We start from the raw sequence: 24,279 nt of genomic DNA on the forward strand, positions 1-24,279 counted from the left end.
AATGATCTAGAAGTTGGAGTAAGCAGCAAGGTGGCCAGATTTGCAGATGAAACCAAACTATTTAGGGTAATGAAATCCAAAACAGATTGTGAGGATCTCCAACTGGGTGAGTGGGCGACAAAATTGTAAATGCAGTTCAGTGTTTGCAAGTGTAAAGTGATGCACATTGGGACGAAAAACCCCAACCAAGTATACGCTGACGAGATCTGAGCTGTCTGTGACTGACCAGGAGAGGGAACTTGAGGTCGTGGTGGACAGCTTGTTGAAAGTGTCAACTCACTGTGCGGTAGCTGTGAAAAGGGCCAATTTCATTCTAGGGATCATTTGGAAGGGGATTGAAAATAAAACAGCTAATATTATTATGCCCTTATACAAAACTCTGGTGAAGCCACACTTGGAGTACTGCATACAATTCTGGTCACCACATCTAAAGAAGGACATTGTAGAACTGGAAACAGTGCAGAAGAGAGCAACTAAGATGATCAGGGGCCTAGAGCACCTTCCTCATGAGGCAAGGCTACAACACCTGGGGCTTTTTAGTTTAGAAAAAAAGACGACTGTGGGGAGACATGATAGAGGTCTATAAAATCATGTATGGTGTGGAGAAAGTGGATAGAAAGAAATTCTTCTCCCTCTCACATAACACTTAGAACCTGGGGTCATCCCATGAAATTGATTGCCAGGAAATTTAGGACCAACAAGCAGAAGTACTTTTTCACACAATGCATAATCAACTTGTGGAATTCTCTGCCACAAGATGTGGTGACCGCCAGCAACCTGGATGGCTTTTAGAGGGGTTTGGATAACTTCATGGAGGAGAGGTCTATCAACATCTACTAGTCAGAGGGCTATAGGCCACCTCCAGCCTCAAAGGCAGGATGCCTCTTAGTACCAGTTTAAGGGGAGTAACAGCAGGAGGGAGGGCATGCCCTCAACTCCTGCCTGTGGGCTCCCCAGAGGCATCTGGTGGGCCACTGTGTGAAACAGGATGCTGCACTAGGTGGGCCTTGGGCCTGATCCAGCAAGGCTGTTCTTATGTTGTGTTATGAAGGCAAGAGCTTGCCCGCTTTCCTTGGCAGATGAGCAATGGCTGTCTGTTCCTTAGTCACGCCGCATGCCCACACAAGCTGTGGTGTGGGGAAGGCCGGAGCTGGGGGCGGGAGGACTTCCCAGAGTGCCCCATGCCATGAACACAGTGGATGCTCTCAGAACAGTTGCCACGCTCAGCATGGCCACCCCTTTCCTCCGGTTCACTGCCAGAACTGGCAGCAAGCAGGAGGGAAGCTTTTTAAACCCAGCAGCGATAGGTTTCACAATCGCCTGCCAAGGTTTAACCTTGGCTAAATGCCAGGTTTAAAAACCGGGCTAGCCGGCGCTGAAGCACCACAATTGGGATCTGGGCTGCCCTAGCCTGAGTTGAGCTGCTCGTATGCAGAGTCTTTTACAATTACAAGAGCCCTGTGTTCCTTCCATTTGGCCAACCTATTTCCTTCTTTCCTACCTGCCTGCCTGCCTTCCTTTTATACAGTGGCTGGACATCCAGACTAATGTTATACCAACTCGCCAGCATGTTCTATCACACAACGGGAGAGGGGTGATTTTCAATTATTTCCCCTTCCCTCTCAAGCCCACTATGTCTCTTGAAACTGTATTCCTGAGGGCTGTGCGGTCCTCAGGACATAATTTTGAGTGCCATGGGAGGATACTGAGGGAAGGGAAGATTGTCAAAAAACCACCCCTCCCCCATTGTGTAACAGAAAATGTTAGTTTGCTGGCACAGTGTCAGTTGCTGTTGTTGTCGTCACATGCCCTGTGTGTTTCATTGCTCTGATGACAAGATGCCCCAAACTGAAAATGTATTGTTAGGGGTTTAGTTATGTGACTTTTATCATCCCTGGTGATGGCTTTCATTTAAGCTATGTATTTATTGCTTAAAGAAATACATAAATGGCATACATTACAAGAAACAAAAATATTGCACATTTATTTAGAAACAAATGTGTTGCCTAACTTTACAACATAACTAGACTACACTATGCCTATAGATAAAATTAAAGCCATTGTTCGTCAGATGTTATGCCAAATAATGCCTAAAAGCACAAATGGTTACATATTACCTTGATTGTTATCATTCCTATTCCTATTCCACTCCAATGTGGTCAACCTATTTGAATAAGGTTGCTGTTGCTTTCTTTGGAACGCTTATTGACACACACACATACTGTAGTGCACTTTTCTATTGGCATGCTCAAGGCATTGGGGGCGAAATGCACAAGGCCAATAGAAATAGAAATTGCCCGATGTGGGGGAAATGCTTAGTGGTTTGGGTCCTCTCCTTATCAGTCCTTCTAGGCATGGATAGAACTTTGGAGATTAGCAACAAGCCTGCTGGGGAAACCATGCCCTTTGACCCGGAAGTTCTTCCCCCTGACTCTTGCTGTATTCAGGGGTGTGGATCTGGCACTCTGTGTGTTCTCAGAGGTACTTTTATATTTCTTCACATATTCCCCAAGTTGATCCTGAAATGAAAAGGAAATAAGAAGGGGGAAAGCAAAGTTAAAGCCTAGTTTAGATTGAGCCCTGAAAGTCAAGATAGACTGCTGTAAACCAAGGTAATTTAAATCATGGTTTCCTATTTTTGAAAGTCATATATAGAGAAACACATATCAGGCGGTATATAAATATGATTAAAAAAATAAATTTCCTGAACCAAGTGTTGCATTTTGGTTGCTGTAATCTTTACATTTTTATTTTAACATAATTTAATTCCAAACACATTAGAATGCAGCTAAATAGAGATTGTTATGCTACAGATAATACTAAATAGGGCAATTTTATCAAAACACAGCTAGTTTTTGCTTTCCTTACTTACATTGATTGCATCATGTGATGCCAGGGCAGTCTGTCTCAAAATCTGAAATATGCAAGTTTTCAGTGATTTTTGGATTTGCAAGATCACAGCAGCAAAGATAATTTTGCATATTATATTTAAGGCAGCAAAATGTGCCACACAGGCTTGCAAGCTGACACTTTTCCTGACAAAAGTTCCTGAGCCTTTTAAAAAAAATGTAATTTATACATTTTCAAAGCAATTCTTCAGATTTACAAAATATGTTTAAAACAAATATACAACATAAAAACAAATATACAATAACCTTTAAGAGAAAGAAAAAGATAGCACAACTTAATATGTATATCTATTATATGTTTTGAAATGTTTGTGTGAAAAGTCATACATCCCAATGACCTACAGATACCAACTTTTGCATACACAGTTCTGCCACTGAAATCAGCTGAATCCATGACTTTTTACACAGGAATATACTTGAGGAGAATTTGAATAGTGTTTTTTTGTTTTAGTTTTTTGAAGATATTCTGAACATCATACTTCCCAATCAGTGGTCCCTCTAATTTCTCATCTCTGTGCTGAATGAGTTTTGTTCTGGGCGGCAGTATCAAGGCACTGTGTGCGCAGATGCATTCAGAGTGGGGTCTTTCTAATTCAACCTGAGTGGGATCTAAAATTAACTGAGAAAACATCAGAAAACTTGTGAGTGTCTCAGTCTCTAAGATGTATAAGTTGTTGCTTTTGGAGGAGACAAGAGATGAAGTGGTTAAAACGTCTATGATAAAATGGGCTCAAGATGTGGGTCATAATATAGATATGGCTGCATGGGAAAAATTATGGAAAACTGTCTTAAAGTTTACTGCATATTATACTTTAAAAGAAAATTATTATAAGATGATGTATAGGTGGTATCTGACACTGAAAAAACTAGCATTAATGTATAAAAAGGTTTAAAACAAATGTTGGAAATGTGGACAATGTGAAGGAACATTTTTTCATATGTGGTGGTCATGTGGGAAGGCAAAGGCTTGTTGGGATATGATATATAATGAGCTGAAGAAATTTTTTTAAATGACATTTCCTAAGAGGCCAGAATCCTTCCTGCTGGGAATAACTCAAGGAGAGTTCTCCAGAAGAAATTTAACATTTTTAATGTATGCAACCATGGCAGCTAGAATAGTATATGCGCAGAAATGGAAAGACAATAAAATGCCCTCAGAAGACTGGTTGATAAAAATTTTGGAATATGCTGAGATGGCAAAATTTACAGCATTTCTAAGGGATGAAAATTTGGAATGTTTCAAAGAAGATTAGGAACCATTTTTACTTTACTTAAAGAACTATTTTTCTAATATGGACCTTTCAGCAGGGTTTGAAATATAGTAATAACAGCAGGTTGGGTTGGCTAAAATTGAGTAGCAGTGTGGAGTATGTATGTTTTGAATTATTATAGCAATGGTTTATATGTATAGTTAACATGAACCACGCAGACAGGTAAGTGGGAAGTCAATATTTACTTAATCAAATAAATGAATGTAGTTGGATTGTAAAGCTATTGTAAAAGCCAATAAAATTTTAAAATGCCAGAAAACCTGTGAGCGTGCGCACATGCACACACCTTAGAGGGAACTGTGTTCCCAATTACCTACAGATAACAAATTTTGGGTGGACAATCCTGCCACTTAAATTAGCTGGATGCACTACGTTTTACACCAGAATATGCATGGTGAAAAGGTTCTGTGCCATCTTAGTACACCAGTTTTAATATGGAGGTGGGAGTAGACCATGAGGATGGATTATAATCCTCCAGTCCAAATTTTTTCATATTTCCCAACATTTCTCAAGTGAAAATAGGGACATGCTTTTGTACATAACGTATACCCTGCCCCACCCATTCCAGAGATCACTGCCTAATGGCCCCTTATTCATTGCTGAAGCTTCCTCTCCTCTTGCTGTATTCATTTACTCTGCAAAAGTGCCCTCTGAAAATGTGCAGGAGCAGAGAAGTAGAGGACTACACCAAACACAACCCTTGGAGTGATGGTGGTGGTGATGCACTCTATATACCCCACCTGGCTGCATTCCAGGGAGAAGAGATACGGAAAGCTCCCCTCCTACAGCCTGGTTGGGACCAAATGCCATTTGGCTCCTCCCCCCTGGAACTGCTTGCATCAGCGGCCATTCCAACTGGCTACACCTGAGGCCCACTCAGTTAGCTAGAGGACGGTTGGCAACCAGCATCCAAGATCTACTCAATTGACTAGGCTAGGACCAACTGTCATTTCGCTCCTCCCAGACTGTCTCTATCAGCGGGCAGTCCCACCTGGCTGCATCAGAGGGACAGGTGAGACAGAAAGACCCACTCTGTTGGTTAGGCTGGGGCCAACAGCCTTTATAATTTAACCTCTCCCCAAACCATCTTCTGTGCTAGCCGTTCCAGCTGCTTGTGGTAGCAACTCAAAACAAAACGTTGCAGTGCATTACCAAACACTGTGTTTCTTTTCAGACCGACCTTGTAATTAAGCCCAACACTTACTTGCCCACAGATATTTATATTCCCCTGCTTTGGGAGCATGAAGGGGTTAATTCTTCCTCTCTTTTGGGAGCATTGGAAGGGGTTAATTCTTTTTAATTTGTTTTTTTTTTTTTTGCTGCAGGCAGCTGCAGGTTCAGCAGTGCTTGAAGTGCTAATAATGTTCCTGGCAGCCAGCTGTGTCCCCATGTCACACTGTAAGGTCATTTCCTGGCCATTTCCTGGCACTCATACCACAAAAAAACAGCATGTCATGTTTTCCCTTCCTAGGGGGTGGGGGAGGGGGAAGCAGCATGTTGGGAATATTATCAGTACTGAAGTGCTAATGAAGCCACTGCTTCATGAAGTCTAAACAAAGGCCTTGACAAATTTTCTTTGAATCTAGCAGCCAGCCAAAAATTTAGGCAATGGGCACTTGACAAAATTACTGGACTTGGTGGCAGAAGAGGGAGGGTAAATGGGCTTCTCTATATCTCCTTTTGAAGTGGCATCCTTAGAACAGAAACTGGGCTGCCTGGGACAAATAAATATTTTATTACATAATGCTGCCTCTGAATATCCTAGTCTAGGCGCCAGGCTAAGAGACATAGGTTCTGAGCAGTATAAAAATATGTACATAAATAAATTTATAGGCTCCATGGCTCCCTAGCACCTGGGATTTGCCAGGCCCTGAATTAAGCCCTTAAATGCTGCTCACCCAGACATAAATCCTATATGTTGCCAGTGGTGACCAAGTGAAAGGCTAAAGACAAAACTGTTCCATTCTGATAAAGCCTTCCCCTGTTGTGCTACATAGTGTGACCTGAACATGAATATTTTATTGTTGTATAAAGCTGGGGCGGGGGGCGTGTTCTGGAGAGTGCGAAAGGAAAAATTTGTCCCTTTTTTCCTCCTTTCCTTCTTTCTCAAACAACCATGTGTAGTGGTCCCCTGCTAACTGAGCAAAGAGGCACCTTTTAAAAGTGGTGATTCTCTTTATTTAGCAGGGGGGAAGCAACTGGCCTTATCCATCCCCAGCACAGTACTTCCAGTTACTGTTGCTGGTGTCTATCTATGTTATGATAGAGGTCTATAAAATCATGCATGGTGTGGAGAAAGTGGAGAGAGAGAAATTCTTTTCTCTCTCACACAACACTAGAACCAGGGGTCACTCCATGAAATTGATTGCCGGGAGGTCTAGGACCAGCAAACAAAACTATTTTTTCACATAACGCATAATCAACTTGTGGATCTCTCTGCCACAGGATGTGGTGACAGCCAACAACCTGGATGGCTTTAAGAGGGGTTTGGATAACTTCATGGAGGAGAGGTCCATCAATGGCTACTAGTCGGAGGGCTGTGGGCCACCTCCAGCCTCAAAGGTAGAATGCCTCTGAGTACCAGTTGCAGGGGAGTAATGGCAGGAGAGAGGGCACGCCCTCAACTCCTGACTGTTCTTATGTTCTTTTTAGATTGTGAGCTCTGTGGGAACAGGAAGCCATTTTATTTATTTATTTTTATTTCTCTCTGTGAACCGCTTTGGGAATTCATTTTCTGTTGAAAAGCGGTATATAAATATTCATAGTGGTAGTTCGTAGTGCAAGGAAGTAAGTTTTTTAAAATATCAGCACACATTCCCACAACCAAGAATGTAGCTATAATTGAATGGGTAGGTTCAAAGAACCTGGGGGCCCCAGTTCCTGGGGGGCCCCTAGTTCCACAGCTCCCTATTTTCTTCATTATCTCCCTCACTCCGAGGTGCCGTTGGGGAGAGGGGCAAACACAGGTCCTCTCTCCCCTAGCCATGCCCCTGCCCCCAACCCTAATCCCCTCAGGATAATTCCTATACATTATTTGGGGCAAAGGCAGCCCAAGGTATTGCAGTGCCTGAGGTGAGGCACCAAATGCCACCTTGCCCCGTGCCTCTTGTAAGGGGCCAGATCCCTTTCAAATCCTACCCTTGCATGCTTTGAATGTGGTGTACAGGCAAAGAGGCTGGAAGGTTGCCAGCAGCCCTTTCCGTTTCTTAAGATTTACAAATAGTGTGAGGACAGGAGGGCAGCCTTTTCCTCCCTGTGCTCCTTTGCAAAGCTTGCAAGGGACAAATTGGTCCCAAAGGCAGCAGTGAGGGGCATCTTGTCAGCTTGTTGCTGCCCCAATAATCTGCCACCTGAGCCGACTGCTTCACCTGACCTCATGAAAGGGATGCCCCTCCTTTGGGGCTTGAACAGGCCAATTTCCTCTCCTCCCTCATTTTTCCTCCCTCCCCAACTGACATTTTCAATGTTCTATGGCTCAGCTACTCTCAATATTCCACAGGTCTGCCATACATGTGGCAGGCCAAACACTCGATTTGGGGTTTGAGGTCAATGGTGTACAGTGCAGATCTGTAGATAGTCCAGGAGGCCTTAATATCATTGTTATGGATGGATCACTGTCTGGTGAAGATTGGACTGAGCGCGGACCTAATACACCTCTGGAAGGGCCGGGGATGAATTAGGAAGGTTTGCCTTCAGAGGTCTGTCCTCTTTTTCCTTCCCTCATACCACAGGATGGCAGGTCTTTTCTGTCCAAACTGTTCTTAGAATGCATGGAGTTTTGTAGAAATAAAGTTTTAAAAAAAGAACCTGACACAGGCATTCTGCCAAAGCATTTATTTTACAGCTTTCAGGTTTGTCTTTTATATTCGTCTCTTTCCTGCAGGGAGTAGCCTTTTTTCCTCCTTTCAGGCATTTCCCCCAGGGAATCTTCTTGGGGAAAGGCCTGTTAAGACCTCTGGACATCTCACAGAGCTGCTGTAGTACTAGCCTGTTCTAACAGAAATCAAAATCCTGGAGCTACCACAGGTCAAGATTGCCAAGGAAGTAAGGGAGAAAACCAGGGAGTGAAAATGGAGGCCCGAGTTGAAGGCCCAAGAAGAGTTCCACCCATCGCCCAGGTTATGAGCTTCGAGGAGCATCCAGAATGGGTGGCATCACAGAACCATCAAGCACAGGAGTGGCTGCCACCACAATGGGCAAGTCAATGGCAAGAGACCCTGAGAGTCCTCCAGCTCCCTCAGGTGAACTGGGAGAACCCAGAGTTGAGAGGACCTGTGCCCTGGGAAGATCCGAAGGCATTCCTGGCGTCCTTTGAGCAAGTTGCTGAGGCGTGCCAGTGGCCAAAAGAAGAGTGGGTGGCCCGGCTGCTGCCAGCATTTAGGGGAGAAGCTGAGCAGGCCATTAATGAGCTGGAAGGCAGAGACAGAGAGGACTATGGGAAAGTGAAAGCTGCCATCTTGCAAGGGGACACTGTGAAAATGGAGGAGCAGCGCCTGCGCTTCAGGCAATTCCGCTGCCAGCCGTCTGAAGACCCACAGTGGGTTTACAGCCAGCTGCAGGAGCTTTGCCATCAGTGGCTGAAGCCGCAGAGACACACCAAGGAGGAGATCCTGGAGCTGCTGGCCCTGGAGCAGTTCTTGGCCATCATGCCCCAGGAATTCCAGAATTTGATTGAGGAAGGTAGGCCAAAAGTGATCCTGGTGGAGAATTTCATGAGCAACCAACAAGAGCAGGTGAGATTCTAAAATTGAATATTTAATTGCCTGGGTATGTGTATCCTGTGCACTGTCCTGGGATTGCCAGCTGATTAGGAAAAAAAGACCTAGCTTACTCTTGTGCCTTTAAGAGCAGCTTGGTCTTTAGAAATCAGCGGGTGGAAATTTCCCTTGCTGTAGGGAAATCAGCATTCTCACATGTTAATTGTTACAGACAAGACTGCTTTTAAAAGTAGAAGAGCAAAGGGACTGGTTCAAAAATTGGCAGTCTTACATAGAAATCCTTTTGTCTCTAAACAGAGAAGTGTGCTAGGAGCTGCCCCAGCTTTTCATTCTGGTTGGCTCTCTTTGTTCTTTTTTAGTTTATTTTTTTAGAATTCTAGCCTGTCCTAAGTGTGGTGTATATAATGCTAAACTCTGATTGATATGAGGATTCTTATTCTGTGATATCTCTTGTACTTGGAATTAATGAATTAGGATTGCAACTCTTATTCAGCTGAAAAGACATTCCCAATTATTAAGGCAATGCATTTTTTTAGAGATTAAATATTTTCTTTATAGTCTTCCCATCCCCCAAGGAGCTCAAGTTAGTGCACACAGTTCTTTCTCACCTTTTATCCTCACAATAACCTTAACTGTTATTACCTTAACTGTTATCACAAGAACTTTAACTTAAAGTTAATAACCTTAACTTTTCAACTTTTAAGGCTACTTTTAATTGGGTCCTATTTTTAGCCAACATTTAAAATTGTACATGGTTTTATTTGATTTATTGTCTCATTGTTTTATTATTCTTGTCGATCTGGCTAATGGAGCAAAGAGGCACCTTTTAAAGTGGTGATCCTCTTATATTTAACAGGGGGAGAGCAACTGTCCCTCAACCAGCCAGATTGTGCCTGATGCCTACCTTATATTGTGAGCCCTTTTGGGCCAGGGAGCCATCTGGTTTATTTATTATTTATGTAAACTGCTTGGAGAACCTTTGCTGAAATACAGTATATGAACGTTTGTAGTAGTATTAAGCTGCCCTGAGTTGTATGGAACTGGAGGGGCAGGATATAAATATTTTTTAAATTTACATCCCAGAGACTAGGAATGTGCACAAAACCGGTTCTGATGGTTTGGTTAGGTTTGAATCCAAACCAGATTGAACCTGACCCAGCCTGGTTTGATTTTGGTTCTGGTTGAACTGAACCCGGTCCAGTTTGACCCCTGGACTGGTTTGACCTGGTTCAGAGCTCTACCAGTAAAGGGGAATCCAGTGAGGCCCCATCGGCTTCCACCAGAGTAGCCAGGGCTGGCAGCAGCCCAGTCCATTTTAATGACTTTGTGCATGTGCAGAGGCCATTTGCACGAGCATTTTAACTTGTGCCTGCAGGACAACAGGAGCTTGGAGACCAGAATGCAACGTTGATCTGTTGCACACTCAGTCCTCTTCCCTGAGTAGGATCTTCCTTTCTGTTTCAGGAGCTGTTGCGGCGGGTGGCCAGGATTTCCTCGGGAGCACAAGAAGTTCCATCAGGTTCTGCCCAGAGACAGGTCCACAGGGAAGCAACACAGAACAGTAATTCCGATAGCACTGTGCCCCGTAAGGATTCTGTGACTCAGTTCCAATCTCACATGGCTTGATCTTCCAGGGATAGGGTGGGTTCACTTAGTCCCCTGTACGTACTTACCAAGTTGGTACAAGAGCAACCGGAGATCTTGAAGCACACACACTTCCATTGGGTGTGACTTCTGAATGTACCCAAGCCCAGTTCCTGCATGCTCCACCCAACATACACCCAAGATTCTCCACCTGAGATCCAGATCTTGGGTACGGAAGTTGGGAGAATGTTGGGTAGAGAATCTCAGGAAGTGGATTTGGGAGGGTTCAGATGTCATGCCCAACAGCAGAGCACACTCCTCATGATCTTCAGTTCTGCTCATACCTACTTGTTAAGTACGTGAAGGCAATTGTGTGAACCCACCCATACAAACTAATTGTGGTTTGGAGTTTCTTGCCTGCATATATTTTCCAAGTACTCAGCATTTCCATTTCGATCATGTAGGGACCTCCGGAGGTAGAGTCATGGCCATAACTAAATAAATATAAAGGTAAAGTGTGCTGTCATTCCTGGTGCCCACAGAGCTCTGTGGTTTTTCTTTGGTAGAATACAGGAGAGGTTTACCATTGCCATCTCCCACGCAGTATGAGATGATGCCTTTCAGCATTTTCCTGTATTGCTGCTGCCCGATATAGGTGTATACCAGTGGGGATTCAAACTGGCGACCTTCCACTTCTTAGTCAAGCATTTCCCCACTGCGCCACTTAAAGTAACTAAAGGTAAAGTGTGATGTTGAGTCGGTGTCGACTCCTGGTGACCACAGAGCCCTGTGGTTGTCTTTGGTAGAATACAGGATGGGTTTACCATTGCCTCCTCCTGTGTAGTATGAGATGATGCCTTTCAGCATCTTCCAGTATCACTGCTGCCCAATATAGGTGTTTCCCATAGTCTGGGAAACATACCAGTGGGGATTCAAACTAGGGATGTGCATGGCCTCCGAACCGGTCCGGTAGGGCACGGGGGGGTTGTACCTTTAAGGGCGGAGGGGTAGTACTTACCCCCCCCGCCGCTCTTCCCCCTCCGGCGCTGTGGTTTTCCTTAAAGTTTCTGGGGCGGCAGCGTTCCTCCCTGCCGCCCCTGCCCCCATCGTTAGCCTTCCAGAGACGAAGTCCGTAACACACATGTGCCCGTTCCGCCGCGCGTGCGCACCCGCCGCCGCGCACGTGCTCTGCAGATGCGCGCGAGGTGGTGGCGGGTGCACACACGCGGCGGAATGGGCGCATGCGTGTTACGGACTTCGTCGCTGGAAGGCTAACGATGGGGGCAGGGGCGGCAGGGAGGAACGCTGCCGCCCCAGAAACTTTAAGGAAAACCACAGCGCCAGAGGGGGAAGAGCGGCGGGGGGGGGGGGTAAGTACTACCCCCCGCCCTTAAAGGTACAACCCCCCTCTGTGCCGAACCGCCAGACTGGCTCGGAACCGGACCAGTTCGGAGGCCTCCAGCATGGCCTCCGAACCGGTTCGGGCACATCCCTAATTCGAACTGGCAACCTCTGGCTTGCTAGTCAAGTCATTTCCTGCTGCACCATTAGGTGGCTGAAATAAATATACCCAGGCTTTTATATGAGTGTTGTTTTTGTTGTTGCTGCTCTGTATTTTATGGTCTTCTTCTGTATGTTTTTTAAACTTTTAATTCAATTTCTATTTTTATATTTCAATTTAATATTTTATTGTGTAACTGTTTTATTTTTAATATTGTTTTAAATGTTTTGTAAACCGCCTTGAGGTTGTTTTCATGAAAGGCAGTATAGAAATCTAACAATACATAAATAAAATAAACTATGCTTTACCAATTCAGACATTACATCAAACCATAAGGGTATTCACACACACAGCCTAACCCAGACTAGGGCAGCCCAGCCTGGGTTAGGCTGAGAAGCATGGGGATCGATCCCATTCCTGGCATTGCCCCAATGTCAAGCCCAAGTTTTTGACCCGACACTTAGCCGAGCTTAAGCGAATCTAGATAAGACAGAGACTGAATCCAGATAAGATGGAAGTACTTATTGTGTGGGGTCGGAATTCAGGAGATGATTTTGATCTGCCAATTCTGGATGGGGTCACAATTCCCCAGAAGGAACAGGTATGCAGTCTGGGGATGCTTCTGGACACAAACCTCTCCCTGGTGTCCCAGGTTGAGGCAGTGGCCAGAGGTGCCTTTTATCAGCCTCAGCTGCTACACCAGCTGCATCCATTTCTTGAGAAAAATGATCTCAGAACAGAAGTACATCTGCTGGTCACCTCCAGACTTGACTATTGCAATGCACTCTATGTGGGGCTGCCTTTGTACGTAGTCTGGAAATTGCAGTTGGTCCAAAATGCAGCAGCCGGGTTGGTCTCTGGGTCATCTTGGAGAGACCATATCACTCCTATCTTAAAAGATCTACACTGGTTGCAGATAGGTTTCCAGGCAAAATACAAGGTCTTGGTTATAACCTATAAAGCCCTAAACAGCTTGGGCCCTGGGTATTTAAGAGAACGTCTTCTTTGCTATGAACCACACCGCCCATTGAGATCTTCAGGAGAGGTCCGTCTGCAGTTGCCACCCCACGGGTGGCTACTCAGGGACCTGCCTTCTCCATTGCTGCCCCAAGGCTTCGGAACACACTTCCTGCTTAAATAAGAGCCTCCCCATCTCTTGCAACTTTTAAAAGGGCAATCAAGACTCATTTGTTCACCCAGGCTTGTAATTAGATACTGTTTTAATAGTTTGATGGTTTTTAATAGTTTTCATGTTGTTTTAAGTTTTAAATTGTTGTAAAGTTTTGCCCTTTTTATTTGGTTTTTAAAAATTGTTTTGTTGTAAACCGCCCCGAGACTTGCGTTTTGGGCAGTATACAAATATGTTAAACAAATAAACAAACCTCAGCCAGCAATCGTCTAGGAGGTGATCACCGCTCAGTTAAATGGTCCCGTCCCCACCACAATCTGCCGCCATTTCCAGTAGCAAGCCGGGGAAAGGAGCAGCTGTGCCGAGTGTGGGGGCTGCTCAAATGAGAGCAGCCACCATGTTCGTGCCCCTGGGCAACCTGGGATGCGAGAGGGGGGGAAGTCCTCCTGCTCCCAGCATCTCCCTATGCCACACCTCTGCTCATGTGGGTATGCGTTGTGGCTGAGGGGAGGACAGTGGCTGCTTGTTTGTTGGGGAAGGAAGGCTAGTTCCTGCCTTTCCAGCAGCCTGCCTACCCTCCCCAGAGAGCTCATGTGTATGACTGCCATAGTAAGTGCAAACTGCGGCTTGCAAACCCACCTCAAACCATGATTTCTTTTCACTGGGCAGACAGATTAGTATGGAAAGGCATCCCTAGAGGCAGATAACTTAAAATAGCCAATAAGTCAATTATTTGTACTTTTCAGCAACGGTGTAAAAGGGTTAGAGGGAAAAGATTTCAGCTGGGTGATAGTTTTCTCTCAGATGACTCATCTTGCCTGGTTATTGGAGTCTGTCATGGTGATGTCATTGTCATCATCATATAACTGTATTGGCTGAGTTGCTAAATAAGCCTGGTATCTGAACCATAGGGAGAAAAGGATAGTCTAACTCAACCTTGGAGATTTAGACATTAGACATTTAAATCTCCATTGACCTAGGAGATTTAAACATTAGATTAGACATTTAGTAATATTCTAGTATTAGAATAAATGTGTTGTTACTAGAAGAACAAACATATTTTATGTTTGGGTGCATGTGTGTGCTAGCTGTACTGAGCTTGCTTCTGAACATGCTTGCTTCACTCTTAGCCAGCAGAGTAATGATTCCACATGGCTCAGATTCAGTTTGCTGCCCAGATGAAGTGGAGATGGCTGAAGGTGGACCAACTGAGGTACATGAAATTCTGACAGGGTTGTTTATTATATTCATAAAGTGGTAATTCTCTTCACTTTAGCAGCAGGAGAGCAACTGTCCCTATCCACCTCCAACACAGTATCTCTCCAGTGATTGTTGCTGGTGTTTACCTTATGGTTTGTTTTTTGTGTTTTTAAGATTGTGAGCCTTTTGGGTCAGGAAACCATCTTATTTATTTACTAACTGCTTTGAGAATGTTTGTAGAAAAGTGGTATATAAATATTCTTCACAGTAGAAGTCATAGTACGATCACATTAGAGCAAACTCTCCTACTTGTATGTGCCTGATCAGCATCTTGTTTTGCTGGGACAATGATATAGTATGTTGTTTCTCAGTGGACATGTGTGCCAGAAACATGGTCTGTAAGGAGCAAGCAAGGTCAATCCATAAAAGCAGACCATCAACAGTAAAGGATCCAGCAGCCAAGAAATACGCCACAGACTAGCGCTTGGTAGGGTTGCAGTGAAGGCCTTCAGAAGGATATTTAGATGCCATGACGTGTCTATACCTACAAAGATTAATTAGAATCGTTCGGACAATGGTTTTTCCTGTGACACTCTATGGATGTGAAAGCTGGACTTTGAAGAAGCAGCACAGAAAGAGTATTGACGCTTTTGGACTTTGGTGCTGGAGAAGACTTTTGAGGATACCATGGACAGCCAGGAAAACAAACAAATGGATCCTAGAACAAATCAATCCAGAATTTTCACTCAAGGCACAAATGACCAGGCTCAAACTATCATACTTCGGACACATTATGCAAAGACCCAGCTCTCTTGAGAAGTCCATAATGCTGGGAAAAGTTGAAGGAAAGAGAAGAAGAGGACAACCGGTAGCAAGGTGGATGGACTCTATTACGACAGCAATGAATGCACCACTGGGAGACCTTAAAGGCCAATTTGAAGACAGATCATCCTGGAGAGAATCTATCTACTTGGTCACTAAGAGTTGACACCGACTTGACAGCACTTAATCAATCCATCAATCAATCAATCAAGTCGAAGTACAACAGGCCAGAGGTCAGGAACCAGGGACTCTATTGTCAGGAGCAGGCAAGGCCAAAGTCACAACTGGTAAGAATCAGGAGCCTGGAAATCAGTTTATCAGGAACAAGCAAAGCCAAAGTCAGGTAGGCAAGGGATCAGGAGCCAAAGAACCAAGGGAACAACAAGAAACCAAACCTGTCCAGGCACATTCACAACAAGGTTGCTGCAGCAAAAGGCAAAGGCAAACTGAAGCCTTAAATAGAGCAGGCAGGAGTACAGCCCCTTGTTCCTAACCCTAACCTTAGCCTGGGGATTTCCCAGACAGCAAATTTACTTTGAGGTTCCCCATGAATGGTGGGGAATTCATGCTTGCTACCACAAGACCCGCTCTCCTCATGGAAGAGGAAAGGTGGAAATCCAACATGTTCAGGTAGCCCCCTCTTTACACCAATTGCATGTGCAATTGAGTCCCAGATCTCTTGCACCCAAAGTGAGATTCACAGCATTAAACCAGGTAGCATGACCAACAAGGTTTCTACACTTATCACATAAATGTTGAAGTGCCTTATAAATATTATTGGGCTAACAAGGGTCTGAGCAGGGGTGTGTGTGCTTTTTTTCTGTTTCAGGCGGCCATGACTCTGGACAAGGAAGAAGGGACTGTGCTAAATCCCACCCAGAGTGCTATGTACTGGGAAGTCCTGCCGAAGCATTATGGAAACATCAGTTCTCCAGGTAAACATTACAAGTGTGTGCAAAAATAAGAAAGGCCTAAGCTGAAACCCATGGCCACCTCGAGCCTAAGAGGCAAGATGCCTCTAAATACCAATCGCAGGGGAGCAACAACAGGAGAGAGGGCATGCCCTTACCTCGTGCCTGTGGGCTTCTCAGAGGCATCTGGTGGGCCACGGTGTGAAACAGGATGCTGGACTAGATGGGCCTTGTGCCTGATTCAGCAGGGATGTTCTTATGTTCTTATGTAACAGATATGCCTGCCCGTTTCTTCCCAATTTCCCACCTCCCTTTCCAACCAGAAGGAGGACTTGTGATTCCCAAGCCAGCCGTAGTCACTGAGCCCGGACAAGAGGAAATAGTGTTCATTTTGGTTGCTGAGGATGGTGAGACGTCTCCAGACAGCCCTTCAGGTTAGGAGCATGACAGAAAGGTTTCATTGACCACACCCACCATGTGGGAGGTTTGGCTTGCAAGTAGCTGTGAGTTTTTCAACACTTTAAGATATCCATAAATATTCCATAGCAGTGCTTGCTGATAAGGTTGCTGGGGTGCAACCAGAGCATCTCCTGTCAGCTGCATCTCTGCAAGAGTTACTGCTGCAGTGTTGGCTCCTTCCAAGCAGGTGAAGATGGATAATTTGGCGTGGCTGAATGATCAAATGGCTCTGGACATCCCTGAAATTTGATGCAGAGACAGGGCAGAATTACCCATCTTGAAGGAGGCCAGGGTTGAACTCCAGAGCTCTTGCACCCAAAGCAAGAGGCACCATTTACACCAGGCATCATTCCACACAATCAATTGAGCAATGTGGAAAGCTTGAACGCAAGTTCTGAGCAAGAGCTCGGAACTTCTGTCCTCTTTCCCAGCAGGATCTCATGCACTGTCCAGACAGACAACAACAACAACAAATATTTATATACTGTTTTTCAACAAAAGTTTCCAAAGAGGGTTGCATAGATTTCAACAAAAGTTTCCAAAGAGGGTTACATAGAGAAATAATAAGTAAGTAAGATGGGCAGCAGGGACCTCATGTATTTCCCACAGCTCCACCTACTGGCCAGTTCATGCTTTCCGAGAATAACCCACCCCTCTTCTGGCAAGAGGAGGAAAGGGTTGGTGTTCTCAGAAAGCAAGAGTTGACCAGCTGGTGGAGCTGCAGAAATCACAGGAGGTTCTTGCTGGGCATCTAAACAGCATGTGGAATCCCAGTGGGAAAGAGGGCAGTAGTCTTGGGGAGTGTGTGACTGGTGGGTGAGTGCTTGCTTAGAACTAGTGTGCAAGCTCTTCACATTGCATCAGTTGATTGCCATTCTCTCCTTCCAACTCACCATCTCCCTTTCCAGCCAGAAGGAGGACTCGTGATTCCCAAGCTGATGGAAAGGGACCCGTAGACCAACAAGGCTTCCATATGACAAGCCCCACCTTTGCTGGAAGTTTTCAAACAGTGGCTGGGCAGGCATCTGTCAGGGATGCTGGAGTCGCTTCCTGCACTGAGTAAGGGGTTGGACTAGAAGACCTCCTAGATGCCTTCCAACTTTAAAATTCTGTTATTGGAAGGAGGTGAGGCCAGGGCTGTAAATCATGCAGAAATGCATCTGAGAGCCGCCTCTGCGGGTTTCATTTTCCAGCTAATTCAGAGTTATTCAGAAGGGATGTCTTCCCTTCTTGGTGTATGATGGCTGTAACTCATTGCAGATTGGAAAGACTGTAAAAATGCTTTATAATGAGCAAAGCATTTCACATATATAATATCCTCATAAGAACCCTGTAAGGTAGGCCATTATGCAGTAAAGGGTGGGGCACTCAGGCTGAGAGACAGTGCTTGTCTAAAGCTGCTGAGATTGTTCATAGCAGTTATGGCCATGGCAGATTAAAACCAAAAATGTTCTATCATACATCCTTAGCCACTAAGCTGTGCCAGTTCCTCATGATCTTTTATTGTGTCCATCCTCACAACAGTCTTGTGAGGAGGGCAGTCACTGTTGTTTCTATTTTACAGAGAAACAACAGAGGCCAAGAGGTAACTATTTGACCAAGACCACCTAATGAGTCTGTGTTTGGGTGTGCGATTTGAACCTGGGTCTCCCAGAGATTCAAAGCACAGCACTCTACCCACAGGAGAGCACTGGCTCTTGTATAAATAGCAAAGACCTGCATGTTGTCACTTTCACAGCAGGTAGCATGACTTGGAATGAAGCCAAAAATGAGATTTCTCTACAAGAAAGCCCTGAGCTAAGAGAACAACCTGAGGCTCTACCAAGAGAATGCCAGCCCACCACGTCTTCGAGGCCTGAGAATTGTGAGACTTGGCCCAAATCAACACTACACCAAAGGACTTGGCAAGAGAAGGACCAAGACAAGCCCTCTCAATGTGGGGGGAATGTGGAGGTCAAAGAAGTCAGTGCATCTCCTCAAAGAAAGAAAAACCACAAGGGCCTAGAATGTGGACTCAGAAGCCATAGCTTATCAGATCTTGTTGGGCACAAGAGACTCCATCTGGAAGAAAGGCCTTACCAATGCTCCAAATGTGGGAAGGCCTTCAGTGGGATATCAGCCCTTTATGGACACAAGAGAATCCACAGCACTAAGTTAGGTCCCAGGAGCAAAAATCAGCCCTTTCCCTGTGCATCTCCTGTGGACAATCGTAGAACACTTAGAGGTGGGTATACCCCAGAACAGAATTTCCCAAACTTCTGATAATGGAGACAAACCTTTGTAAAAATTAAAATTAAAATTGGAGGCACGTAGGAAGCTGCCTTGTACTGAGTCAGACCATAGTTAGCCATCTAGCTCAGTATTGTCTACACTGACTGGCAGCAGTTCTCCAACATTTTTGGGAAGGCGTCTTTCCCAGCCCTACCTAGGGTTGCCAGGGATTAAACCTGGAACCTTTTATATGCAAGCAGATTCTCTACCACTGAGCTATGGCCCCATACCCTCATGCCTGAAAATTTATTTTTATCTATTATTTATGGTGCCACCTGTGTGGCTGGCACTTTACACAGGATGAGAAGATGGGTCCCTGCCCCAGGGGATTTGCAATTTAAAAAGAGACACAAGAGTAAGGGGAGAAAAGTTGAAGCAGGAGAACAACAGGAATTATGCTGTCTACTTAGTATCATGAGGTTATTTTTGAAGTGAACGTACAGAACTGCTTTATATAGAGTCAATCCATCTTGCTCAGTATCACCTAAAGCAGGGCAGCACAACCAGATGTTGTTGGACTACAATTGCCATTGTGGCTAGGGATTATGGGAGTTGTAGTTCAACAACATCTGGGGACCCAACCAAGGCTGAGAACCCCTGCTCTGTTTCCACTACAAACCTGAGAGATTGAACTCTGTGATTCAGTAGCGCCATCTAGGCTTCAGTTACCAGTCTACTCAAACATTCCATCAGCTGACCTCCACGGGCCAATCCCTTTCCACCAGGGCCTATAAAGCCCTAGCCTCAGAGGTTGCTCCTCAGTCCACACAACTCATCCCCTGTGTGAGGACAATGCCTAAACTTCAGTACTAGGCAAAGACTCTTATTGGTCCATGTGTTCCAGTGTGTGACTTAGGCTGGTTTTAATTAATGGTGTGCACAGAACCGTACCTCTGTGGTCCGACACTGGGGAGGGGGGTTCTTTAAGGGCGGGGGAAGGTGTACTTACCCCCCCTGCCACTTTTCCTCCTCCAGCGCGCCCGTTTTGGTAAGCATTTGGGGCGTCAGGGTACCTTCCCGCCCCTTCCCCCGTTCCTTGTCAAAAGGCTTCAAAAGCCTCACTGCGCGTGCGCACATCACGTGCATCACGTCCGTGCGCGCACGCGACACAGGACATGGTGTGTGCAATGTGCACATGCACAGTGAGGCTTTTGAAGCCTTTTGCCGAACGGGGGAAGGGGCGGCAGGAAGGTACTCTGCCACCCCAGCGGGAGCGCTGGAGGGGGAAAGTGGCGGGAGGGGTAAGTACACCCTCCTCCGCCCTTAAAGAGCCCCCCTTCCCAGCATCGAACCGGCCCCAGGTCCGGACTGGTCCGGAGGCCCTTAGAATGAGCTCCGGACCAGTCTGTGCACATCCCTAGTTTTAATGGCTGTGCTCTGTTGTACTTTTGTTGAATGTAAATAGAATGTTGTGGAATGTCTTGCTGCTGTTTTTATTCTGTACTTTTTTGTTTGTACTGAGCTATCTTTTTGCATGCCACCTGGTAGATTCCAGGGTGGGATACATTGTGGCTGAGGATGATGGGAGTTGTAGTCCAGCAACATCCGGAGACCCAAGGTTGAGCATCTCTGTCTCAGTTATCCATTGTTCTGAGAATCAATAAAACCTGGTTCAGGACACACCACTCTCACCCCCCAGTTTCTTACTCTTTCTCTCCTTGGCCAGAGCTAATTGGTGCAATCAAAAGATAAAATAAAAAATAAAATTAAAGTAAATAAAATCAAAACAACAGGACTGGGTGATAGAGCATCAGTACAAAGTACAACATGTACATACAGAGGTCTCAATTCCAATTAAGCAACTGCTCCCTTCTCAGTTTAGAGTGCTGTGGCACAGAATCTTGCTACGCCAGCTATAATTGTTGTATACTGGTCTGCCAGAAGGAAGGAAGTGTAATAGTCTTCTTATCGACCTGGCATATTTTTTAGAAGTGGTTCAGTCCAGGCAATGCAAATGTCCCTATAATATAAATAGTATAAAAGAACATATGAGATGTACTCGATATTGCCTGAACTGCATGGACATAACCGGTTCGTGAGTGGTATTCTCTTAAATCTGCCATCCAAAACAGCAGAAGGAAGGGCATTGAAATGTGCCAGCGAGAAAGCGCTCCTCTGATTTAGAGTAGTCAGATTTGTGTGGTACGCAGCTGGCTGAGGGTAGTTTGAGAAGCCACCTGGAATACTACTGATGGTAACAAGGCTCAAATCAGATTGCTTCTCCATATCTGCAATATGTTGTTTAATCATTTATTTGGCAGCGTCATGTCTCAATGGAAGTAGATATTGTGGTGAGAGGCCATATCTGCCCAATTTATCGTAAAGGCTCTTACTCCAATTAGAGTGGAACTTATCTTTACCAGGGTGGCCAGGCCCTGATGGCAAAAATATAATTTGAGCCAGTAATTAAATGTGTGAAGCCACTCCTGGGCCTCAGCTCTGATTAAACCCACCTCTAGGCGTAAGATGGTATTTGAAACACATCTAGGCAGCTAGAAAATGGCACGAAGGAATCTAGACTGAAACGCTTCCATGAATTAGAAGTTACAGGTGGAACAGATCTAGATCCCGTATAACATTTGTGCCAGTATTTTGGCCTGGTATACCTTGACAGCCACTGGGATGAAATAGCCCCTTCTAGTGTGGAAAGATTTTAGTATAGCAGGTGTACTCACTGCAGCATGTTCACACTGTGTACCCCATGTACCATTTGCATGAAACACTATACCCAAGTATTTATAGCTCCAAACCAGGGCTGTCCTTAGAGAGCTCTGGCAAGGTGCGGGGCCCGGGGCAAATCAGCCAGTGCAGGGCCCCCTTCCAGTAAATTCTATTGGGGGTTAAAAGAGTGGATAAAAGGGTGGATACCCTGCTTGCCATGCCCTAAAGACAGCCCTGCTCCTAACCTGCTCAACCCTACTCCTGTTAATTTGCCATTTTTGTTCTTTCGGTCTTTTGGCAAATACCATAACCTTAATTTTGGGGGTTTTATGACTAGGAACTCATCTTCACAAAACTGTGTAAGTCTTTGTAGTGCTCTCCTCATACTGACTAATGTCATTGATTGTATAGCCACATCATCGGCATAAAGTAGGTTTGTGATGGGTCTGCCTGTTAGCTTAGGTGGATGGTGGTCTCTGCACAGGCTGAGTTCCTCATTTGACCTTCCTCAAGTTGTCAGCTCAAGTCTCTCAGTGGAGGCTTGAATCCTGACAGATTATCTGTCTTTCTTTGCAGGTGATAAGAATTCAACTAAATCCAGGGAGGGGACTTCTCAACAGGAGAGTAATGAACCAAAGGAAGGATGCCACATGCCAGCTAAAATATCCCCAAGTAAAACGGCTGCAACTCACAAGGAAGAATGCAAGTCTGAAGGGCCACAGCAGGAGAAGATGCAAACTGAGTCCATCAAGCTTTCAGAAGGTCATATCTCCATGGAAGAGGCTACAACACACACATGGGTGAAACGGTTATTGTACTCCCAGAGTGGGAAAACCTGTCCTATCAGCAACTTGGGACTTGTTAACCGGGAAACTCCTCATAGAGGAAGGAAACTTTACACCTGTCTGATGTGTGGCAAAACCTTCATCCAAAAAAATAGCCTTGAAGACCATCAGAGCATCCATACAGGAGAGAAACTTCATAAGTGCTCATTGTGTGGGGGGAAATTCCGTTGGCGAAAGTGGGTGGTGGAACATCAGAAAATCCATACTGAGGAGAAACCATTCACCTGCCCCGAGTGTGAGAAAAACTTTTGTTGGAAAACTAGGCTGAGGAGTTACCAGGAAGCTCACGCCAGACAGAATCCTGATGAAAGCCCCATGTAGGAAAACCTTCAGGCAGTCAACTGGAGGGTGGTGTGGATGAAACATTGAAAATGTCCACAGCCATATGTGTGCCCAAGAGTGTCTGGGAAATTGTCACTAAGAAAAGCCACTTGATTTGAGAATCCACACAGGAGAGAATGTGGAGAAAGAACCTCTTGGTCATCAGAGAATACACACAGGAGAGAAATCTTATGCATGCTTTAAATGAGGAGAAAGTTTTTCCCAGGGAGTTGTGACTGTTACACCAGGACTCAACCACTCCCAAGTACTAGCTTCCATGGTGCCTTTGAATTTAAGTGTGGCTGCTGAGCCGGGCGATGAAGGAGAAGGAGTGCATAATCAAGCTGGGGGCAGGTGGTTGCTCCATCTCTTCCTGGTCATGTTGCCTGAGCTAGATGGATGTGATCAGGAAGAGGAGGGAGCAATCCGCCCTCATCTTGCCTGCTCTCTCTTCCTCCTGGTCACGTCTGGCCATTGCCTGCCTAAACTAGATGGAAATGTGACCAGGAGTCAAGGCTGCTGCAGCAGATGAGCTGGGAGGGTGAAAAATGAGCCGCAGGTGCATTGCTCATTCACCCTTCCCACCCCACCAAGGCTGCTTTTCTTGCTCTCTGTGCTCACCCTGTCCCGAGCTGCATGGGCTGTCATTTGCCCGGTTGGGGATAGAAATCCCCAGCCATGTGACTAGGGGTTTCAGTCACATGGTTGGGGAATTCCAATCCCCAACCAGGCAAATGACAGCCCATGCAGCTCAGGACAGGGTGAGCACAGAGGGTGAGAGAGGCAGCCTGGGTGGGGTGGGAAGTGTGAATGAGCAATGCACCTGCGGCTCATTTTCTGCCCCCCCCCCCAGCTCATTTTCAGCAGTTGTCCCTGCCAGGAGGAGATGTGAGCAAGCAAAGTGGGGAGTTTACCCAACCCCTAGTGGAGCAGAGGGTGTTGTCGGGGGCGAGCAGTGAGTCTACATGACATGGCTCCTAAATATTTGGGCTGGATCCTACAGCCAAAGAAAAATTGAGAAGGCCTGTATTAGAATCCAGCTGAATGAACAATCAGATCTGGGCAGAGGGGAAGGATGGGGAGTCTCTCGTTTCCCCAGCTCCACCCCACAATTGTTTTCTACCCTCCTGCCTCCATAGCGTCCTTCCCACTTCTCTGAGCATATGAAGGGGCCAGATCTGGTTTGACCGCTCTATTTTAACACACTTGCTGACAAGAAAAGTAGGATGAGTGGATGGGGAGATGATAAATCTCCCCACCTTGCGCATTTGGAGGATGGGGCTGTTGCGGAAAGGAAAAGGGGACCAGATCTGTATTCACATGTCAGGCAAATGGCGCGCCTTTCCTTTGGCCTGGTTTCTTGAAGAAATTCTTACTGATTTAGAACTTTCTTGGAACTGCTGATGAACAAAGAAAGCTACCCAAAAGAAAATCTTGTTAATCATCAGAGAGCAAGCTACTGGTTCTGACGCAAGAAGCCAGTTACACTTTAGACATTCTAACACAAGGGTTGCCCGCTTTGGGTTCCCCTAATGTGGTTGGACTACAACTCCCATTATCCCCAGATCTGGCTGGGGTGAAGTGATTTGTCATCCAACATGTGGGATACTCCGGGTCTGCTCTAACAGAATAGGCAACCATCTGAAGATCCACACAGGAGAAGACTGCCAATCGCTG

At 45.6% G+C, this 24,279-nt stretch overlaps 1 protein-coding gene and 1 long non-coding RNA gene across 12 annotated transcripts; one reads left to right on the forward strand and one right to left on the reverse strand.

Annotated features, from left to right (window-relative positions):
- Positions 1 to 1,957: 1,957 nt before the first annotated feature.
- Positions 1,958 to 5,239, reverse strand: LOC128342220 (uncharacterized). The gene is made up of 3 exons (XR_008314837.1): positions 4,921 to 5,239; positions 2,873 to 2,914; positions 1,958 to 2,519 (listed from the first exon to the last, which is right to left on the reverse strand). It is a non-coding gene; the product is annotated as an uncharacterized LOC128342220 (long non-coding RNA).
- On the forward strand, positions 2,350 to 23,259 carry LOC128342210 (zinc finger protein 213-like). Of its 11 annotated transcripts, XM_053289276.1 has the most exons (9): positions 2,465 to 2,481; positions 5,506 to 5,578; positions 8,064 to 8,913; positions 10,363 to 10,483; positions 14,243 to 14,325; positions 15,964 to 16,069; positions 16,369 to 16,479; positions 18,243 to 18,728; positions 22,013 to 23,259. In XM_053289276.1, the coding sequence occupies exons 3-9, from the start codon at positions 8,251 to 8,253 to the stop codon at positions 22,600 to 22,602; spliced, it is 2,160 nt and encodes a 719-aa protein (XP_053145251.1). In that variant the 5' UTR covers positions 2,465 to 2,481; positions 5,506 to 5,578; positions 8,064 to 8,250; the 3' UTR covers positions 22,603 to 23,259. The 11 variants fall into 11 exon arrangements, with proteins under 11 accessions (XP_053145250.1, XP_053145253.1, XP_053145251.1 ...); XM_053289275.1 differs by lacking the exon at positions 5,506 to 5,578 and having other exon boundaries at positions 2,350 to 2,481; XM_053289278.1 differs by lacking the exon at positions 5,506 to 5,578 and having other exon boundaries at positions 2,433 to 2,612.
- Positions 23,260 to 24,279: the final 1,020 nt, after the last annotated feature.

The sequence above is a fragment of the Hemicordylus capensis genome, chromosome 2 (genome assembly GCF_027244095.1).
Source record: "Hemicordylus capensis ecotype Gifberg chromosome 2, rHemCap1.1.pri, whole genome shotgun sequence".
Taxonomy (NCBI): domain Eukaryota; kingdom Metazoa; phylum Chordata; class Lepidosauria; order Squamata; family Cordylidae; genus Hemicordylus; species Hemicordylus capensis.